The following is a 22,303-nucleotide window of genomic DNA, read 5'->3' as shown; positions in this document are numbered from 1 at the left end:
GAGCCAATCAGAGTGAAAGGTAAGCCACTCAGGATTGGCTCCTGAGGTTCTTGTATAATCTTAGAAAAGGATGTGACGGGGGGGGGCATGTCTGTCACGAAGGGATCCTGGACATCTGAATTTGCCTCCACACTACTGTATACACAAGCCACAACAGAAAAGGCTCCCCGGTTCCACATCCAGTTTTGCATTAAGTCTTCCCAAGGAGAAACTGACAATAGGAATGGCTTGAGTTTTTGCATTTTCAAATCTTAATTCCACACTGTTCTTTGGAACAAAGGGCAGAGGTGTTGCCTTGAAAATATATATATATATATATATATATATATATATATATATATATATGCTTTCGTAGATTTTCACGGGTACAGGAATGCAGGTTTTGGTGTCCTCGGGTGTCTTCCCGTGTAAAAGTTGGGGTGTCTAGGCGACGTTTCGACGAGGTCTCACTCGTCATCTTCAGGCTGGTGCTTTCGGCTTCTTGTTACTGGAACAGAGCGGGATCTCAATGTTTGAGTTCCTATAAATACTGTAGAGGGGGTGTGGTGTCTAGCCTCCAATGTTCTGGGCAGAGAGGAAGTTCCCAGGCTAGTGTGCCTTTTCTTCTTTTGTTCCTTAATTACTTGAGAGATACCTTGAGTGATTTCTTGAGTGATATCCTGAGTACCACTTAGGTGGGTCATTAGGTGTGGATTAGTTGCTAAAGTCTTTGTGTCTTGACCTCTTGAACTTTGTGAAGAGTTTTCCTGAGAAGATGGCTGTATTGCACTTAGTTGTGCTTTGGCTTGGCTTCGTGTATAGGGGCGAGCTGTGGTTTTGTGGCTTGTGTCAGCCAGATCTGTGTAGGGATTGCAGGGGGGTGCAGCATCCGGAGGTGCCACCATGGATTGGCTACTGGATGGTGTCAGTAATTCATCTGTGGATGAATTACTGACACCATCCAGTAGCCAATCCATGGTGGCACCTCCGGATGCTGCACCCCCCTGCAATCCCTACACAGATCTGGCTGACACAAGCCACAAAACCACAGCTCGCCCCTATACACGAAGCCAAGCCAAAGCACAACTAAGTGCAATACAGCCATCTTCTCAGGAAAACTCTTCACAAAGTTCAAGAGGTCAAGACACAAAGACTTTAGCAACTAATCCACACCTAATGACCCACCTAAGTGGTACTCAGGATATCACTCAAGAAATCACTCAAGGTATCTCTCAAGTAATTAAGGAACAAAAGAAGAAAAGGCACACTAGCCTGGGAACTTCCTCTCTGCCCAGAACATTGGAGGCTAGACACCACACCCCCTCTACAGTATTTATAGGAACTCAAACATTGAGATCCCGCTCTGTTCCAGTAACAAGAAGCCGAAAGCACCAGCCTGAAGATGACGAGTGAGACCTCGTCGAAACGTCGCCTAGACACCCCAACTTTTACACGGGAAGACACCCGAGGACACCAAAACCTGCATATATATATATATATATATATATATATATATATGGGGGGGGCAGTAGCCCATGTATTGGGAGTCTTAATTCATAACTGAGATTTGTACGCACAACCACAGTTTGCAGTCTTTCAATTCAGTGCAAAGTCATATGGCTGGAGTAATTTTAATGCAGAACCAACCACTTTCTCTTGTAGGCATTCTCCAGTTATACATGTGTATGCTGCATTGAAAGGAAGGTGTGGGGTGTTGTCAAAATTCTGCACTAAAGTAACCCAGATGCAGTAAAAGTTTAATTCTGCAAACCTGTACAAATTAGTCCACTTTTCTCTTTTTCTTTTTTTTCCAGATTTGGTCCCTGCTTGACATTGTTTCTCCTAGAGAGGAGCAAGAACCTAGCAGACCCCCAAACCTTAAGGTTAATACTATGGTGGCAGGTACCCAGCCTAGGCATCTGCTGTGAGGAGACTGGTAGCAAGGGGTGCTTCCTCTCACCACTTCTCGGATCATTTGTGAAGAAGGTCTTGCTCCGTTCAGGTGGGTGAGTAAACGACCAATGATGGCACGCTAGGCAGCAGGCAAAAGTACAAATCAAAATTAATAGGCGAGACCAGCCAACTCGCAGCCGCCTGCCTTGAGCATCAAAGGAAGCATTGCCATTCTGGAAAGGGCTCATCAACCTCTGAAGTTGTCATCTTCTCCCTGGCAGGTTTCTGCAGTCTCCTTATGAGAGAAATCTGGGGTCAGGCATGGAAACAGCTGGACCACTTGATGCCAGGCAAAAGACAGATTAAGGCAATGTCTGTGATTTAAGGATCTCAGGCTGCTTGTTCTTAACACCACACACACACACACACACACACACACACACACACACTTCACCAAGATATTCTTTCCAGGGAACACACCGATGCGTGTATCTCTTCCACAAATATTTATGCACACACACGGCAAGACTGCACAAGTAATCTCTATTATCCCGTCAGCTGAAGTTGCTGTCATAACTGCAATATGATATAATCTAATCATTGTTTATTTAGCCACAATAATCCATTTGTTGCACTGTTGTTTGGGCTCTGGTGAATGTTAATGTTATGCGGGAAGTTTAATAGTAGGAACTGTAGGCATGTAAATCGCATTGTTGCATGCAGAAAACCCCAGACACGATCCCTGGTGCCATTTCCCGTTCGAAGGATCTCAAGCAGAAGAGCTGGGGGGGGGGATGAAATCTGAGGGCCAAACTAAATAAGACAAACAATCCAGCACAGAATCTCCTTTAAAAACAAAGGTGCAGTTTCAGGGGCAACTGGAATGAGATTAAAGCCCTGGTGCTTGTTTTGGCTAGTTAAGGTCTTCTGCTGCATCCACTCAGCCTGCTAGTTGCCTGCTTTGGAGCTGTGTGAAGTGGCTTGTCCCTGGGTGTATGGCTCTTCTACATGAGATGATATTCTGGACCAATCAAAATTTCCCCTTGAATGGAGGGGGGCGGCTGAAGTACATAGGCCACTTCATGTGTGAGCGCTTGGAGGGGCCTGGCCAGCGCACTATGGCAAAAAAAACCCCATCTGCTTTTGTCAGGGAACTGCCATCAGAGCCAGAGGCGGAGGGAAGGCTCCAGAGGGATGCCGGAGAGGGCCCCAGTAGGGAGAGAGGCAGCCCATCTGCTGGGGAAGGAAATCAGTGTAGCACCAGTGGAGAAGGGGGGCAGAAGGGGGAATCGGCGAGGGGGCTCCAGGACTCCTCACCGGAGACCAGCGGGGAGAGCACGGGTCCTCTGCTGCCCACACCCTCCCTGCGCAGAAGACTTCCGCGCAGGGAGAGTAGGAGGAGACTAGGCGTCAAAGAACTTCTTTGCTGGAAGAAGTTCAAGAAACGCCCACTGACGGATTCTGCCAGCGATTGAGACAGCCACAAAGTGAAAGGCTGTCCAGACAGAAAGGGTTTACCCAGGTAACCTAGCCAGGAGTGGCGACAACTTATGCATGAGCAACCCCTAGAACCATTACAGCTTTCAAATTGTGAGTAGGTTTGTGTCAACCCTACTTTCTTCTGAACCTGGTGAAAAGTCGTTTGAACCTGCATTCTGAATTCCTCAAAGCAGCATTTATTTTCAGGGTAGAGAATTCTTATTTGATGTCCTTCTGCTACAATAAATGTCTTCTCTCTTGCTTAGGTCTTGCAGTGAGCAAATTCTCCCTGTTCACCTAATAGGAGGGCTGGTGAGAAGCTGGCTGGCGTTCCCTGAAATGCTTTTGGAGTGTTCTGTATTATGATGTGGACTGTTTCACGATGAGCAAGGCCACGTAGCAAGGCAGTCTCTGGCAGTAGCACCTTCTTGTCCCTCCCGCTGTTCTCTTCAGCAGAAACGAACACCTCTGAAATGTCTGTATGCGTGCAAGAAGCATAGGTTGCGTTAAGAGTCATGTAAGTGGCAAGCATCACAGCTTGTTTTGGAATGATACGTGTAAGGTATGTGTCATGCTGTGTTGGGGAGGTATACCAATTACTGAATTCCCATATCTCCCCCCCCCCCCCGCAAAAAGTTTTTAAGAAATGAATTAAGAGCAGATAAGATGAGCAAAGAGCGAAAGTAATGTAGGCAGTTTTACCGGAGCCAAACATTACTGAACAACAGGACTCTGATTAGTTGATAATAGTCATGTATACAGGAAGCAGCCAGAAAGCTATGCCAATTAAAATTAAACTGAGATGAGAAAGCCACTGTTGTGTCAAAAATTGGTAAATTTCAGGCTTGGTGGGCAACGCCAAATGTTGTTTTCAATTCAGATAGGGAAACAAACTCTGCTTTAGTCATCTTTAGTAATCTGTATTTATTTTCGCAAAAGGAAAACAAAATAATAAAGATAATTCCATGCATGATTTTGCAGCTCATAAAACTAATTGCTTCCCCCGCTCAAGAGCACCTCCGGTTAAAACATATATCCGACAAACAAAAATGGAAGTGTCAAGAGTTAGCAAACCAATAAAGAATAAAAATCATCTTCCTGATCTTTTTCAACTCGAGCATCTCTTTTAAAATTATGGCTTCTGTAGCTTATCCCCAAAGTTTGGATAAATCGGCAAATACATGTAGCCATGTTTCAGCTTATGCCGGCTGCATGTCAGACTAATGGCTTGAGTGTTTCTCTCCCCCCCCCCCAGATTATATGTGTTACAGGTAATGAAGAGATCTGGCTTAATCTACCACATTTTCAACTCAACCCTTAAGCATGTTTACTCTGGAGTAAGCCCCACTACGTCTTACTCCCGCACAAATGTGCACAGCATTGCAGTCTTGAGTGTAAAATGGTCATGACAAAAGCAGAGCAAACAACACTGTAAGCATCCCTTTATGGTTCATAAACTGAGCTATATAAATATAAAACCTTGATACAAACATTTTTTTTAATATATATATATATATATAAAATATCATCTTCAAGGCACTAATGTGATGGCAGAACTGGGTTGGTATGACATCTTCAGCAGTCTCATATTTTCCAAGCTTGTGATGGTTTTTCTTTCTTTCTTTTTCTAGGAACATCATGTGCTGATGGGCAACTTTACAGGAGCATTTTTATTGCATGGGCTGTCCATCCTGGGACTTGCGTGCCAAGGCAGTTGCCTGTCCGTGAGTTTCCATCAGTTGTCTGGGAAGTCTACTGGCTTCCTTTGGCTTTGGCTGCATGGCAACCTTTGTCCTTGTTCCAGTCTGTTATGGTGTTCTTAAAAATGTGCTTTGGCCATGAAGGCATAACCGTAGTGCATAGATCACATGGAGTCTTGCCTCTCTCCAGATTCTGCCCTGTGTCCCTATGCCAGCAACCCCAGCCGGGTCACTTTGGCAGAGAGGAATGAGTGGATGATGAAGACAATGGTTTTGGGGCAGGAATGAAGATCTAGTTGCTGCAATGAAGGAAGAACATGGACAGTAATGAGGGGCTGGTTCAGAGCATTTCACCATTCCGCATTCCCTAGAAAATCTGATTATTCATTACAGCTGGCTGTGCAACAAAGAAGCAATGACTTCAGAAAGTAGAAGAACTGGGCAAGTACATTAATCATCCATTGCAGAACCCTCTAGAGAAAAAGTGGCTGCACCTAGCATTTCAGAGCATAGGCTGATATGGTCTCTTCTCCATCGCAGGAGAAGAAAATTCAGGATAGATCAGGGATCACAGTGGATGCCTCATCCAAACACTGGGTTGTGGTCGATCAAGTTTTATTCAAAGTAGACCCACTGAAATTAATGGACCTAATTTAGTCATGCTTATTAATTTCAATGGGATTGGTCTGACTAGAAATAGCATTGGATATAACCCATAATAAAGGGTGCAGCACTGGGAGATAAGTGAATGTGCTATAGGGACAACCTGCCACTGGTGCCAGGAAGATAATAACAATTTAAGACCAAGGACATTGAATTATGTGTGATTCTTGCCCATGCTGGTCTTCTCCAAGACTCTGCATACTGTACAAAATTTCCTGAAGAGGATAAAAACCCTAAACTCTAACTCTGTACTTGTGATATATTATGCAAATTAAGTTGTTTGCATATACTTCCTTGCTTTGCATAATTTATTCCACTGCCTTGTTTTTTGTTTATTTTTACCAAAACTGAAATAGCAGAAACTGCCACATCCTAGCATTTTCCTGCCCCAAAAGCAGGACCAAACAAGCCCATGCCTGACAATTATCTGCTTAGTACAAACATATCACTTCCAAAAACCAAGGATACAAACAGGACATGCTGCCACCCTGGTTTGCCACCCTGACCCTCAGCAGCCTTCTGAAAGGCCTAGTAGGGCCATGGGCTTTGCCCATTTGAGTATAAAATGATGGGTTCAAAGTCCAGGACAGCACATACCCCTTTCAGGGCCTGTAAATTACATTCAAGCAAAGCCCTATTTGCTCTCCTAAGATGGCAAGCCCTGTTTACCACTGCGCTGAGTCTGGACTGTAGCTCAGTGGTAGAACCTTGCATGTAGAAGGTCTAAGGTTCAGTCCTTGACCTTTCCAGGAGAGGTTGGGAGAGACCCATCTGAAACCTTGGAGAAGGCGCTGCCAGTCAGTGTGGACAATACTAAGAGAGATGGACCAATGTTCTGACTCGATACAAGGCAGCATCTTCTGACTCGAAAGCAGGGCTGGGGAACTTGGGACCTTCCAGATGTTGGACTCCTAACTCCCATCAGCCCAAGCCAACATAAGCAAAGGTCGTGAATAATGAGAGTTGTGGTCCAGCAACATCTGGAGAGATGAGGTTCCCCATCTCTGCTCTAAAGCAACAGGACCCTGCTCTATTCCTCTGAGCCATGCTCTTCTGTCATGTTGCCTCTACTTAAGACTTGTGCCACAGAAACAACCTCTGTGAGTGGTTCTGGCCACTTAATACCCTGTCACTTCTTTCCCTGAATTCTAAATGCTCATTCTAAAGCCTCAGTTCCCCCCCTGAGATTCTGCAATTTGCAAATAATGGCAATGATTAGTATCAAGAGTTTCCCATCAGCCGCTGTCTGGGCAACCCTTATCCAGCTCCAGGAAATACCCCAAGGACACAATACAGCGGGTTCTGCTTCCTACATATTACATCTCACTTGCTTCCCTGAAAACTCATTGGAAGAGCACAGAAAGGCAAGAAAGGGAACTCACAATCTCTCCTTCTGAGCTGCCAAAGTCCAAGTAAAGCATCTTGGCCCCGTCGTCTGAGGACATCTGTAGCCTCTCAAAAGGCTGCTGCAGCAGAATGACTTTGGTGAGGCCTGGCTCCAGGGTGGAGATGGTGAAACCCTTCTCGATGTGAATGGACAAGGTGCAGTCTCTCCCGTTCCATGTGCATGCTGGGGACGGGAGGTGGAGAAAGAGAAAAGCCTGCATTGAACTTGGCTTTCTAGAAAATGGACTGATGCTGAGACACAGAAACCTACTGCAGGTTCTTGCTGGCCATACGTAAAAAAGGTAAAGGACCCCTGGACGGTTAAGTCCAATCAAAGGAAACTATGGGATTGCAGTGCTCATCTCACTTTCAGGCCAAGAGAGCTGGCATTTGTCCACAGACAGCTTTCTGGGTCATGTGGCCAGCATGACTAAACCGCTTTTGGTGCAATATAATACTGTGATGGAAACCAGAGCGCATGAAAATGCCGTTTACCTTCCTACCGCAGCAATACCTATTTATCTACTTGCACTGGTATGTTTTCAAACTGCCAAGTTGGCAGGAGCTGGGACAGAGCAATGGGAGCTCACTCCATTGCAGGGATTTGAACCGGCAAGCCCAAGCCCACGGCAAGCTGTCGTGGTTTAGACGACAGCACCACCCACATCCCTTGCTGGCTATAATCATTTGGGAGTAGCATATTGAGAGACCAGAAAGTGCCCCCCCAAGCTCTTCAAAATCAAGGCAAAGATCTGTCATCTAAGCTACTCTCCCATTATTCAAGGGTAAATAAACTATCCAGCAGATAGTTCACATATGGTGAGCTTAGAAGTGGCAGTAATGCTGGGATAACTGAAGAATCGTGCATGCACACAAAAGCGCATACCAATAACTAACTTAGTTGGTCTCTAAGGTGCTACTGGAAGGATTTTCTTTTATTTTGCTGGGATAGCACTCTCCTATCCTCACCCAGTTTACCCAGTCATGCCTTGGGGTGCTGGACTAAAGAGTAGGTTCTCTCTGGTTCTAGGTAAGTCTACAATGCAGGACTGGCAAGTTGGAGAACCCCCCCAAGCAAATGGGCCCATAGACTCATTCCCGTTCCTAGGAAAGCCTCAAGTCCCCATGTGTGAAGCTCCACCTGCTTCCTGACCTGTTGACACTTCCTGGACACACTCAGCGGCGTTGTGGCAACCATCTACCAGCATCCTTGTCCACGTGGCCAGGTCCCGGTGCGTCTCCACACTGAACAGGTGCGTCTCTACGCCTTTCTTGGTTCCGGTCCGCAAAGCAAACGAGAGCTCTGAGTCATAGAGCAGAGAACCCTTGGATGGTCCAGAGTGCACAAGCCTGTAGGGATTGGGTCAGAAAGGGCCTTTCAGCGCAACAAACTCTTTCCATGGTCAGATTACCAGTTAGCCAATATTGCAGCCTGAGACTCCTGGGGCTAGGCAAATGCATGGCAAGCAATCGAGTGTGCATTTTATGAGACACAGCAGAAGTCTAAATATGCCAAAGGGTTGTGTGGTAGCTTGAAGTCTAATACATTTTATTGTCCCAAAGGCTAATGCAAAGGTGGGAAACCCATCAGCCTCCAGGTGTTGTTAGATTACAACTCCCATAATCTCTGACGTTAGTTATGATGTCTGGTGCTGGTGGGAGCTGAAGTCAGTGCCAATTAGCTGAGTGGTGGTAACTCCAAGCTTGGCTGGACACTTCAAAGGAAAAACTGGCAACTTGACTTTCTAGTGAGATCAGGGGATTTGTCAGATGGGTGGACCCCTCAAAATGGACCACGGAAGGGTGGAGGAATCCAGGATCTGCATCCCCACCCTTGCATTAAAGGCACAGGACAGAGCTTCATCCCATACTGAGTCTGGAAACCCAAATCCAGATGTCCCCATAGGAATTCTTACATGCATTTCTGCTTTCAAGCATTGTAACCTGGGGTGCTTGGTCAATGCCTGCATTACCTGAGTGAGACTGTATATTGTCAATATCCAGTCAACCCATTGTGCTGGATTACAGGGCTGCTTCACATATGGCACTTTTTAAAGATACGCATGCAAGAGGTTTTTGTGTGCGCATCTTGAAGGCAAGTGGGATTGGCCCTCTATCAAATGTACACTCGGTGGCAAAGCCTCACTTTTATTTTGGTTTCTTGTTCTGTCACTAGAACAGTTGTGTGACATAATAGCCACTAGAGGTCACCCTAATAACACCCGTAACTCAACTGTACCATCAGCTGCCCAGAAACACCATCCATGGAGCAAAGTATATTTTCTGAAACCCATCCCTCCCTCTCCCTCTCCCTCTCCCTCTCTCCCTCTCCCTCTCCCTCCACCCCCTCTTACACGCGCGCGCGCGCACACACACAGGACTATAAAAAAAAGGCAAAATCCTTTCTTTAATATATTTCTGTTGACTGGTAATTTGTATTTCTAGTCTGTTTTCAGACCCTAAACACAAGGGGGCAGCAGAACCATAGAAATGCTTCAAACAGAAGGAACACCCCATCTCCAGTTTCTTAAACTTCATTTTTTAAAATCCAACCAAACCATTCCATGAGTGATGGCTGCATATTATTTTTGGTATACAAAGGCATACAAACGATTCTTCAGATGGAACCACACGGTAGGACAGAGCCCAGACCCTTCTCCCCAAGTAAGATCACTCATATATTCGTCACTTTGACTAACATACACAAACTCAGATTAAAGAGTTCTACTAAGCAAGAGTAAGGAAACTTTCTGACAAGGAAAGAGGACCTGACAGAGGGAGTCAGTCCACAAACGGCAAGGAGGAGATAAACCAAGAGTCACTCGCCAGGCACCAGAAACACTCCACTTTTCAGCTGTATCATTCCTAGGCTGCATTCACAACTCAGTTTGTTCCATTTCCCCGACGTTTCACTAAATGTTTATTTCCCCACTATATTTGAGTTTTTAATATGACGCAAAAGCCATCAAGAAAACACATGGAATGTAGCACATGTTTACTGCTCATTTCTGCGTTTACGGGGGGGGGGGGAATTGAAGCCCCCTTAACCTGGGAAATAACGGGGGTAATGGGGGGGGGGTTATTCATGTGGTTTTGTTTCCATTCCGTAGCCTGTGTTTTCTAGATTGTATTTTTATGTTGCAAACCGCCCTGAGATCTACAGATGAAGGGTGGTATACAAATTAATAATAGCACTAATAAATAAGTAAAGTGACAATTTTTGGGGTGATATATTAGCATACAGTTCTTGCCTGCTGCTTTCATGAGGGAATCTATGCGGGAACAGAAGCACGCATGTGCGGGAATGGATGAAATTTAGCACAGTAATATTGGTCAAAAAGCCACAGTTCCATTAACCCAACAGGTACTGCAGCATGGGCGGAACATCAGAAAACAGGACAGAAGCACAAGCAGGAAAATTTTTGCCCTGTCTGAATGCCCTAAAATGTTTGAAGTGCTCCCCTACTGTTTTGGTCTACCATCAGCTCCAAACAGCATGGTCAATACTCAGGGATGAGGAGAAGACCAGGTTGGGGAAGGGGTGGTATGCGACAACTTGGGAAGGAAAGGACAACCCCCTAAATGGAGAAGTTTTCAAAACGTTGGAATTAGTGCAGCCTTTATAGGACTGCTTGCTCCTGAATCCATCCATAAGAAATGGGAAGGGACCACTCTTTTAACCATCATAACTGAGTGAAGAGAAGATTGTTTACTGCATCCAAGCTCTCTCTTCGCTGGGAAGCGCTATTGGTAGCGACACAGTCCAAGCAGTGACAGAGAGAGGACCAAAGACTACGCAAGAGAAAGAGGGTATCGAATTAAAGAGGATGACATCCCTGGAGCCTGGACTTTGTAACCCAGCTACTCAGAAAGAAGCTTTTACAAACTCCAGCAAATCGAGTTCAGAACAGGAAAGCAGAGCAGCATGCGTGTTCCAAAACTGTGTCTTGCATTACCTGGTGGCGATGAGAGGGAAACTGTGCGTTGGCTTATTCAGGGCCTCTCTGCTTTGTGGAAGGCTGCTATAGAAGAGAAGTTCCTTCTCAGTGAGGAGGGCCAGGATATTCTTCGTCCCATCACCGGGGAGCTGAGAACAAAGTATCAGTCACAGAAGCACAGAACAGACAGGAACACTCTAACTGTCACAGCTAACAGGGGAAGAAGAAGCACTATAAGCAGGGTAGATATGTTGTACTTGGGAATATCTTAATTATGGAGCCAGTGCAGAGAAGGCCCTGTTCTGTACAGTAGCTGATTTATAACACTTGGTGGGCAGATGGAGTGCAGAGCAAAGATGACACCCTAAGAACTTGATTGGGTGTGTGTAGGAACAGTTTCGTCCAAGACATGCTAGGCTTATAGGGCAAGGGTGGGGAACCTCTGGCCCTCTAATGTTTTTGGTCCCAACTCCCCATCAGCCTCAGCCAGCATGGCTAGTGGTCAGGCCAGGTGTAGTGTAAAAACATCTGGAAGGCTACAGGTTCCTCATCCATAATATAGGGCTTTATAAGAAAGATGGGTGGCCTTATCTGCTTCTGGTCTGTGCCACGGTTGCATGTTTTGACCCATAATTCCATTCTGTTTCTGCATTAATCTGTGAATTGCTAGCAAAATCGGTATGTAAATGCCTCTTTCGAATCATTTAAACTGCTGAGAACTGCATCACAACATCCAGAGAAGGATGAAATATTGTGGGTAGCCAAGTTCCAATGTGCACATGAGTCCAAGAGGGGCAGAGGACATTTTTCATCAAGATTCATGACATTTACATTCCGTGAGCATCCCTATAGACACATGGAAGCTATCAAGCAGACTCTGTAACTGACAGAACACAGTTGTCTATAGTCTTCCAGTGATGTAACCCTCGATTGGAGATGGTTATATGAATATTGTTTGTATACATTCTAGTCAGATTCAGACATTTCCACAGTGGCATATGAACCACTTCTCCATGAGTTCTTCCTTTCCTAGGTAACAGATGTATGCTGCAACCATACACGCAGGGCAAGTCCTGTAGTTCTTTCCTGGAAGGTGGAGCAAGAAATGATCACATGACGAAGAGCCATATAGTTGACTCAACTCAGGTGGTTTCAACTTACAGACCTTATTGGAAGAGGTCATGGGGAAGCAGCACCTGTGCTGTTGTGGTAATATGTGTGGCAGACTCTTAACACCTGGGAAGGAGGATAAAATTCAATTTCGGAAGAAAAGCATTGGGGAAATGTGCTAGATAACAGGGACGTCGGGTGAAACCACGTAATCTCTGCACAAACACATTAAAACTAAAGCTCAATGAACAACCAACGTGGAACTTCTCTGCAAACCTTGTACAAACAAATCAAGATGGATGCTCAAGAAACAGGTCATCTGGAAGCAAGCTCAGATTGAACTTAGCCGCACTAGGGCAGAGAGGCAAGAGTTGCTCTCCCTTTTGAGAAACGTAAAAGCCGGCTGTTATCCAAACCAAGGCATTCCTGGACCAATGTGCATGTTTATAAAAATGTGTAAGATCGAAGGAGACAGGAGTTTCCGCCTAAATATAAATCAGCTGCGACTTACAAAGGCCAGATGCTCAGTTGGAGCTCTAGAGAAGAGCAGCATTAAGGATCCAGCGGTGGGTGCAGTGGATTACTGTTCAGGGTTGTGATGAAGATGAGATCCTACTCTGCTGCGAACCGAGTGGGCTCGACTTGGGCGGCTAACGCAGCTCATGCAGATGCCAAGTTGGCCATAGGAAGCTTTTGTTACCTAACCATCTATTTGCCATGCAACAGCCACAGTCACAAATGGGTGCCATGTGACCAGGCTGTTAAGTGGCTGTCTGAATCCATTCAGCCACTCATCCAGCTTGATGAGATGAGAACCCTTAAGGCACTACTTGGTGCACTGAAAAGTGACAGAAATACTAATCATATCAGGAAAATTATTATTAGGAAAAGCCACCTACTGATCACTAATCTCCTCTTACACATGTGGAGCAAACAAACAACTCTAAAGTAGGCTACATGGTCTGGAAAGGACGGGTGTTTTTGTTTAGCACCGACAACTAATTCAAAAATAAAAGCATGAGAGGGGGCCACTACTGATTGGTACAGGACAGGTGTCAATCAGCAGTCCATGGCTTTGCTTGCCATTCTTATGACAGATTATTGTTCGGGGAACATAATCCTCAGACACAAATAAGAGAGGCTTTTCTGAGGTGGGGAGGGAACTCTTGATGTATGGATTTAGGAATGACAAAAAGATAATGTTATAATGAATCTCAGCTTCTTTTCATTCATTTCCTTTATTTAATTTTCCCATTTTAAGAACAGCTCTTGTTCATTGTGAATTTTCAGTATAATATGGGCTCTTTCCAGGGAGATGGGAAGCTAGGGGCCTTATACTGAGTCAGAAACAAAACCTAGAGGCATTGCAGGAGATACTGGGCGCTCAGCCACCTATAGGACTCTAGTTCTCATTGATCAGGCAAGAGGCCTGAAGAGGGCTCAAATGTTCATGGGACCAAATACAATGAATTCTGCAGGACCCCAAATCAGCCCTGATAACTAATCCTATGGTCACTTAAAAGGTAAAGGGACCCCTGACCATTAGGTCCAGTCGTGACCGACTCTGGAGTTGCGGCACTCATCTTGCTTTATTGGCCGAGGGAGTCGGCATACAGCTTCCGGGGCATGTGGCCAGCATGACTAAGCCGCTTCTGGTGAGCCAGAGCAGCGCATGGAAACGCTGTTTACCTTCCCGCTGGAGCGGTACCTATTTATCTACTTGCACTTTGACATGCTTTCGAACTGCTGGTTGGCAGGAGCAGGGACCGAGCAATGGTAGCTCACCCCGTCACGGGGATTTGAACCGCTGACCTTCTGATCGGCAAGTCCTAGGCTCTGTGGTTTAACCCACAGCGCCACCCGTGTCCCCTTTTTAAGGGACTTTTTTTTTAAGGTCACTTAACTGGGTGTAAATTCCACTGAATTCAGTGGGGCTTACTTCTGAGTAAAGATGTATAGGATTGCCCTGTAGGTCAATAAAAATTACTTTTCCACAGATGTTTTATTAGGAATCCATTTACACAAGTGGAATAAAATAGGAAAAAGAGCCGCTTTGGACAAGTCTCCCTACTTCAAACATTATACAACTCAAACTAGGGAGAGTGTGCAGACTAAGAACATGCACACACCGACATTATTAGAGATAAGATTTGTTGGCTAAGGACTGCCTAGGAATTGCACTGTCTTCCTCAAGTTGTGTTTGGTAGCTACAGACATATATATATATCCCCATGAGCAGTGCAGTTCAAACCAAGAAGATCACCATTACCTGTTCGGTCAGCCAACCAACGTGCTTGATGTCTCTACTTCCAGCAACACTGACTCCAGACTGTAAGGTCCTCAGCTCCTCTTTGACTCTTGGCAGCAGGGCACTGATGTTGCTGTGAATGGCATTGAACCACGCCTGGGCAGAAACCTCATCTTTTGCTCGAAGGAACAAGGGGATCCGTCCATCTGCTGAGCACACTTCCAGGTATCTGCATGAAGAATCTCCCTTAACTTGAGAATGAATCCCTTCTGGCAGCCCAGAAATAAACTGTTACATGTAAATTTGCCTAATATACATTTTTGCAAACATTGCCTTCCATGTCAATGCATTGCAAAATTCAGAGAAGTACAAATTCCAAAGGATGAATGCATTTTGGTGCTGATATTGTTTTGAGAGGTGCAAATTTAGTGGGTTTACAAACCTTTCAATGTGGACTGAAGCAAAGTTCTGCTCTATCCCTAGTTCCAAAGCCTTCATGGGGATTGTTCTTGTCTACATGGGCTTGCAGTTTCAGGTGTATCTGCGATCAGGACTGAGTGCTCTGCCCTGTCTCTTGGTAGGTGAGGTGGAGTTGACCTGGATTTGCCATGCTATGGCTTCCAAGTCTTTGCTCTACTAATGCCTTTGCTTTGGAGACAGTGGTTCCTATATGTGGTCCTACTGAAAGCCATGGCCTTCTTTAGGTCTCAGAGCCCAAGACATTGGCAATGCAGGGTGAACTCACAATATTATATTGATGTAATCCCACTCATCTGACACAGTTAATAGGATTGATCCAGCTCATTTTGAGCATTCAAGGCACTTTAAAATACATCTCAGTAATGCGGAGGGGTACAAAGTTGAGCATTCAAAGGGGAAAAAAGGCTGTGGATACAAGCTTTCAGAAAGGCGTTCTGTACATTTTATTCCATTTTCCTGCAACCACACAGATCAGTCAAGATTACATGCCAAAGTGCAACTCTGATGTACAAATGCCTCTACAGGTAGCATAACACCACTGAGAAAAAGTCAAGGGAACTGCGGCATTACCTGTTTTCTGGATCGCTGGGGAGACATTTCCGTGATATGTAGCACATTTTTAAGGGGATGTTCTTGCCTTCCTTGAGGTCTCGTAGGGAGAGAGCAGGTGAAGCTTGCTTCTGAAAGGCTGGCGAAGAGTCCCAACTTACAGTTGCACCAGATGAGGAATTTTTAAAATAGGGAGAAATCTCCTTCATGTATTTTACTGAAAAAGAGAAAACCAACACACAGAATGTTCAGGTGTACAATTCCAGGTACTTCTGCAACAGGTTGCTTCCAATCCTGCCAATCTCCAGTGATCTATAGTCCGGGCATCAACTAAAGCAGATTTCACAGGTGCTTCCCAAAACACCCTGTGCACCTACCATCAACAAGTTTAATTAAGTGAAAGATTCTTCATGAACTTTTCTTTTGGGAGCTGGAAATCTGAATGTTGTCCTTATCCAAAGTCATTCTTGAACAAGAACAGAATTTGCTCTCCTTTTAAACCACCCTATAATTATAGGCTGTGCAAGGTGAGAATGTCTTTAATGTAGGTAAGAACACAAAGAACTCTGCGCCTTTTCTATTTGTGGTTTGTGGTGTACCGTTGTAACGCTAGATCATCTGCAAGGGTTCTTAGCACAGAAGAGAAATCAAAATTAAAAGTAATTTCTCACCAATTTCAGGGTGGGTTAAAACAACTTCATTTCTTGTCAAGATGAAAAAACAAGACAGTAATTAGAAGAAAAAATATCCATGCAGATAAGCTTGACATTTATTTATTTTTTAATCCCTGCCTAGTGAGACCCATTTGTTTGCAATTTCTAAACACTTTTCAAAGGCAGCCCGAATGTCTAACACAATGCAGGGCAGAGTTTGGAGTGGCATCTTGAGCACACATGGCAAGCAAAGATGTCATTGTTCCAAGATGTGCATCAGAAAAGCTTGCAAGTGAACTTGTACCTCCACAGCGAAGCTTTTACAGCTCTGCGATGGCATGGGAAATATAGACTGAGTTTCTAGCTACAGACATGGTGAGTCAATCACACAGTGGTTTTATCACATGCCAAACAAACAAACAAGCCAAAAATTCTGCACAGATCCACTCAGCCCATATTCTCAAAATGCCAGAGTGATTATGCAAATACGCCAGATGGCAACTAAACCCAAGCCCCTTTCACTTCATGCCAAAATCAATACTTCTAGAACCTGATTGTGTTCCATGTTGCTGCCTTAAAGTCTACTGGAAACACACACACACACACACACACACACACACACATATATATATTTCACCCCGGTGTTCCCTATTCTACTTGGTGGTATACCCATAAGAACACACAGCTTTCCTATTCAGCGCACCAAATGCATAAGAAACTCTGAATTTTTCAAGATCTTGCCTGCCTCAGATAAGCAGCATACTTGTGCACCAGTATTTATTTCACAAAATTTATATACCACTTCACCATTAAAAAAAAGAACAAGATACCTCAAAGCAGTTCACAAAAATAATAAAAGAAGGAAATTTTCAGGAAAAAGCAGTTAAAAACAACTTTTAAAACATTCAAAAAGCATCAAAATAAACGCTAAGCTAAAAAAACAACTAAAACACAGGTCAACAGGCTACAGTGGTACCTCTGGTTAAGAACTTAATTCGTTCCGGAAGTCCGTTCTTAACCTGAAACTGTTCTTAACCTGAAGCACCACTTTAGCTAATGGGGCCTCCCTCTGCCGCCGTGCCGCCAGAGCACAATTTCTGTTCTCATCCTGAAGCAAAGTACTTAACCGAGGTACTATTTCTGGGTTAGCGGAGTCTGTAACCTGAAGCGTATGTAACCCGAGGTACCACTGTATGTGTCTGGATAAGCTTGCCTAAGCAAAAATGTTTTTTAGCAGGGGCCAAAAGAGTACAGTGAAGGCACCCGCCTAATGCCAAGAGGCACTGAATTCCAATTTTGCCACACCAAAACATCCATTTATCACAAATGCAGAACAAGTATTATGTGGTGCTTGTAATGGTGCCAGTTCCTGCAGATCGAAGCGGCTGAGTGGGCACATATGGAGTAAGGCGATCTCGCAAGTAAATTGGTCCCAAGCCGTAAGGGGCCTTATATACCAATTTTAACACCCTGAACTTGACCCAGCAGCAAATCGACAACCAGCGCTGATCTCTGAGCAGAGGTGTTATGTACTGACAGGTTCTCACTCCTGTCAGCAATCGTCCCGCAGCTTCCGGGGTCAAGAGCAAGGGAAGCCCCACATAGAGCGCACTGCAGTAACTGCGCACGTCCTCGATGTATTATGATATGCCAGACAATTCCTATCTCTTCAATGCACCGTTTGTGTGCTCTATATGCAGTGGCTGTCTAGCCTGCTCTTCCTGGTTGTAAGACAGGAAAAACCCCGGAGGAACGGACGTAGGATCCTATTTCAATGGCAACTATTTAAAACAGAGTAAGTGCTGCAGCGGATCCTTAAGTTTGGGCCTCAAAGCCGAGTCCGCAGTTCTCAGCCTATCACTTTGCAATCAGCGCAACTGCTATTTAAAGCGATGAGGGGCGCCGCGAAGAAACAAGGGCAGTTGGGGCAGATATCTGACAGTGCGCTAAATAGATTACTTTTTACACTTTTTCCCAATACGTCGGATAAATGTTCCCGCCTGTGCAAGCTGTTCTCCGACCGCCAGCCAACACGCAGTTCAAAGGCACCGGGATGCCAGCCAAGATTGCTCCAAGTGCGGTCTAGTGGGAGCCTCTGTCACTGCAGTGGATCAGCTCATATAAAGGAGAGAGAAATAGCTCGTGTACGCAGAGCAACACACTTCTGTTTGTATTAACTGGAAGTGGGGCAACGCGCAGCAGAAACTGGGTACTGCAAGGGAAACTGCAAATGTAGGATCTGTGGAGGGGAAAGACGTGACACAGCGGGGCTGGAAGAGTGGCAGATCATGTGAGATTTGCTCTGACATAATTCGCGGTGTGGCCTAACCCAGCCTATAATCCCTTCTCTGCCTCAGGCAGTGGAGACTGCTCCATTAGAAGAAGAAGAGGAGTTTGGATCACTACCTGAAGGAGTCTCAAAGCGGCTAACATTCTCCTTTCCCTTCCTCCCCCACAACAAACACTCTGTGAGGTGAGTGGGGCTGAGAGACTTCAGAGAAGTGTGACTAGCCCAAGGTCACCCAGCAGCCGCATGTGGAGGAGTGGAGACGCGAACCCGGTTCACCAGATTACGAGTCCACCGCTCTTAACCATTACACCACACTGGCTCTCCACACTGACCACCCCCCTCAACCTGTCCCCACTTGCCTGTCTTTTGCAACCAGTCCGGGGAGTGGCACTGCCTGTCGCCTTCCCCTTCCTCCATCTCAGTGCTGCATTTGAAGAACTCAGGAGGACGGGGGACAAATGTTGGTTCCTCCGTCATTGGCTATGGCTCAGCCTATCATGGGCCTACTGTCGGGCTCCCTGCCTTCCGCCCCACCATTTCCAAGGGGCAACAGCCACCAGGGCACTAACAATGTCCCACCTTACAAGTGCTGGAGAGGCAGCCATGCTTGTTGAATCTGTTGCAACAGAGTCAATAGTCTTGTGGCATCTTAAAGGCTAACAAATTTTATTATGGTGTAAACCAGGCTTCCTCAAACTCAGCCCTCCAGATGTTTTGAGACTACAATTCCCATCATCCCTGGCCACTGGTCCTGCTAGCTAGGGATCATGGGAGTTGTAGCCCAAAAACATCTGGAGGGCTGAGTTTGAGGAAGCCTGGTGTAAACTAATGAAGTGGACAGTAGCCTGTGGAATAAATAATAAAACTTGTTAGCCTGTGAATAATAATAATAATTATTATTATTATTATTATTATTATTAGGCTATCAAGATAATGGGTTGCATTCAACTAAATTCTAAATTCTAGAGCAGACCCTTTAAAATTAATGAGCTCAAGTTAGTCATGTCAATTTACTGCAATGGGTGTACCTTGAGTAGGGCTAGCATTAAAAACCACCCATTATATGAAAAGCTGTTTTGAAACGTTCAAAAGGTGCTATATAAATGATAGGTTCATAGTGGTTAAATAGAACTACGGCTTGCCTCTGCAGCCCTGGATTTTTAAATGAGCACAACCAGCAGTCATAAGCCCAAACAGTACTTTAGATAAATGAAAAATACTTGATCCAAATCCATCAAGGAACATGGAGATGTGAAATCTGTTATTTACACACTGATCTTTTTAATCACTTTTGACTCTTAAGGTGGTGGCCATTACATTAATGGTTCAAGAGACCTCAGTTCCTTTTAATACTGCATGCATAAAACTGCACAGATGGCAGCTATTGTGCTGGCCACCCAAAGCGAGATGTGCTCAATTTTGCATGTTCCTGTGTTTTATATTTCCCAAACCTGTGCATTCAGCACTTAATGGAGTATTTTTGCCATTGGCTTTTTTTTTTAATGAACCAAACTGGGAAGTGCATTAAAAAAAACCCTCCAAACCTCTTAGTCCTATGCCCAATTGTGCAATTTTAAGAATGGAATCAATTGTATATATTGGTTACTAAAGCAGCAACCAAGATTCAGTCAGCCTGCCCGGAGCCTGGAATTTTGTAGTGGCACACAAACAATTCTGGAGCATCTCTCTGTAGCAAAGGGCTGCTTTAACCAAAGAACATTGTCCCTTTTTGAAGTGGTGCAGCCTTGGCCAATGACTCAAGCTTTCCGCAGATTAACCCCAAATGTTTCCATGTGTCGCTCTTTCCTTTGGAGTTGTGCAACTTCTGTATTGACTGTGCCAGCCCCATTCAATGTGCTTATGGTTTAGGCTGCTGACTGTACAACAGCCAACGCTGTGGTCTGCCACAAAGGGGGGCTGCACATTTCTCCCCTGCAAATACTAGTATGGCCTTATTCAGCATACATGCTGAAGACATTTATTAGGGGGAGTGCTGTGGGGGTAAGGCATCTGTTTTCCAGAGACCCCCACCTAAAATCCTAGAAAACCCACTTCAAGTCAGTGTTGACAGTATTGTGTCTAGATGGACCATGGTTTGAATCATTATAAGACAGCTTCCACTGTTATCCACTCCTGCTTCAGGAAATCGTACCCTTTCAGTTATGTTCACACTAACAACTGTGCTGAAGCCTGACGACCTGGTGTGCCTTCTGGTTCTACCGAAACAGCAAACGAAGCAAAGAGGGCTACAAAATGGTGGTGTCTGTGCTTCAAAAACTGAGTCTGGAACCCAATGCATCTTGGGCCATTTGTGATTCCTTATATACAATCTCTACTAGGTGATGTGCTTAATATGGAATTGCTTCTACAGTTCGCCATCAAGTACTGCTCTTCCAAAAGAGTTGTATTCAGGGCTTTTTCTCAGCCAAAACTCGCCGGAACTCAGTTCTGGCACCTCTCAGGTGGGCGCCATTGCCATTCTAAGAGAATGTGATTTCCGGCACCTCTTTTTCTAGAAAAATAGCACTGGTTATATTTATCATTGGACTTTCTCCTTGAGAAAAGTAAAACTAAGGATGGTCAAGATGTGCCAATTAGGTCAGAAGTATCTGAAGATACATTCATCTGCAGCCCTTTGGCAACCAGCACTGTGATCCAAATCTGTCCTCTCTTACCAGGAAAGCGTCTGGGCTGGGCATGTGGCAGAAGGGGCAGCTGATCTAGGGAAAGAAGGGATGGGGATCTGGTGGCCTTCCAGATGGTGCCTGACTATGACTCCCATTAGTCCCAGCCAGCATGGTCAGAGATTATGCAAGTGCATCTGGAGAGCCACAAGTCCCCCATCCCTGAGTTAAGGCAAAGCTCTGAAGGACTGCTGCTTCAGGCAACAGCGGAGGATGTGCCAACTCCTCTGTAAATTGCAAGGCTGAATTTCTTTCGCTTCTAGGTGCACAAACTTCTCGTGGGGAAAAGCAGCAGCAACAATCACCCAAAGCCTTGGCCTGTGTCCCTGTGTTCCTAAAGCAGTCGCTTTAGTCAAACGCTCTCATGTTCAGAAGCACCTTGCCAATTGTTCCTCTCCCTCTCTCAAGCTGCGTCAACCATCTATGACACACACTGGAGGATCACGCTCTAGACCGTGGCAGGTATTGTTTACCATCTCTTTTTAAAGCAGCAACATCTCTCTCTGTGTGCATCAATATACCAACTGTTTCTCTTTTAAACCCTTTTAAATAGATTATATATATATATTTGAAAACACATCCCTGGCCTTTTTCACCCCACAAGCTCAAGGCAGCTTACAAACACTGTCTCATAGTAAAACGATGATCACCAAGTGTGGAAGGAAAGTAGCAGCCCAAGAAAAGGAACAAGGGAGAGGTTTTGTTTATTTAACCCTGCTGGGCTAAATCTGACAGGTGGATGGGGCTACCCACCTATCAAAACACCTAAGGTCGCTCAAAGCCTCGATTTTTGGAACGTCAAAGCCCAGCGTGGGCTATTTAAAAGCCCTTTTGCAAACAGCCCTGCACAGCTCTTTAAACCTCTGGTTTTCAGAAGTTCAAAAGGCAGATCCGGCTGTTTGTAAGCCCTTTTTCAAACAGGTCTGCACTGCTCTCTGATCCTCTGAAAAAACAAAGTGGGGCAGTTTGCAAAAGGGCTTTCAAAGAGCTGCACACTATACTAGAGCCGTGTGTTCCTCAGCAGGGGAACTGGTGTCCACAGCTAAACTGGGCAGGATTCAACTTCTGCTCATTAGCTGATGAGCAGGGTTAAATCCTGCTGCTTTGGCTGCATCTGCCAGTTCCCCTGCTAGTAAGAGGCATGAATAGTTATAGCAGAACTGTGTGAGTGTGTGGAGGTGGTTGGAGGATGGATGGCAGCTAACAGATTGAGGTTGAATCCTGACAAGACAGAATTACTGTTTTGGGGGG

The 22,303-nt window shown here is 45.2% G+C and overlaps 1 protein-coding gene across 1 annotated transcript in view; it reads right to left on the bottom strand.

The window, feature by feature from the left end:
• Positions 1 to 4,260: 4,260 nt before the first annotated feature.
• Positions 4,261 to 22,303, bottom strand: part of SNTA1 (syntrophin alpha 1) — a 64,799-nt gene continuing 46,756 nt past the window's right edge. Inside the window, exons 4-9 of the mRNA XM_083746274.1 lie at positions 15,447 to 15,642; positions 14,418 to 14,625; positions 11,057 to 11,187; positions 8,254 to 8,450; positions 7,097 to 7,284; positions 4,261 to 5,350 (exon numbers count right to left, since the gene is read on the bottom strand). Of these exons, the coding sequence (XP_083602400.1) occupies positions 5,258 to 5,350; positions 7,097 to 7,284; positions 8,254 to 8,450; positions 11,057 to 11,187; positions 14,418 to 14,625; positions 15,447 to 15,642 (1,013 nt within the window). The 3' untranslated portion in view covers positions 4,261 to 5,257. The remainder of the gene's footprint in view (positions 5,351 to 7,096; positions 7,285 to 8,253; positions 8,451 to 11,056; positions 11,188 to 14,417; positions 14,626 to 15,446; positions 15,643 to 22,303) is intronic.

Source organism: Podarcis gaigeae (assembly GCF_964106915.1).
Source record: "Podarcis gaigeae genome assembly, chromosome: 6".
NCBI lineage: Eukaryota > Metazoa > Chordata > Lepidosauria > Squamata > Lacertidae > Podarcis > Podarcis gaigeae.
The sequence above is the reverse complement of the archived record's forward strand: the minus strand, read 5'-3'. Positions and strand labels throughout refer to the sequence as shown.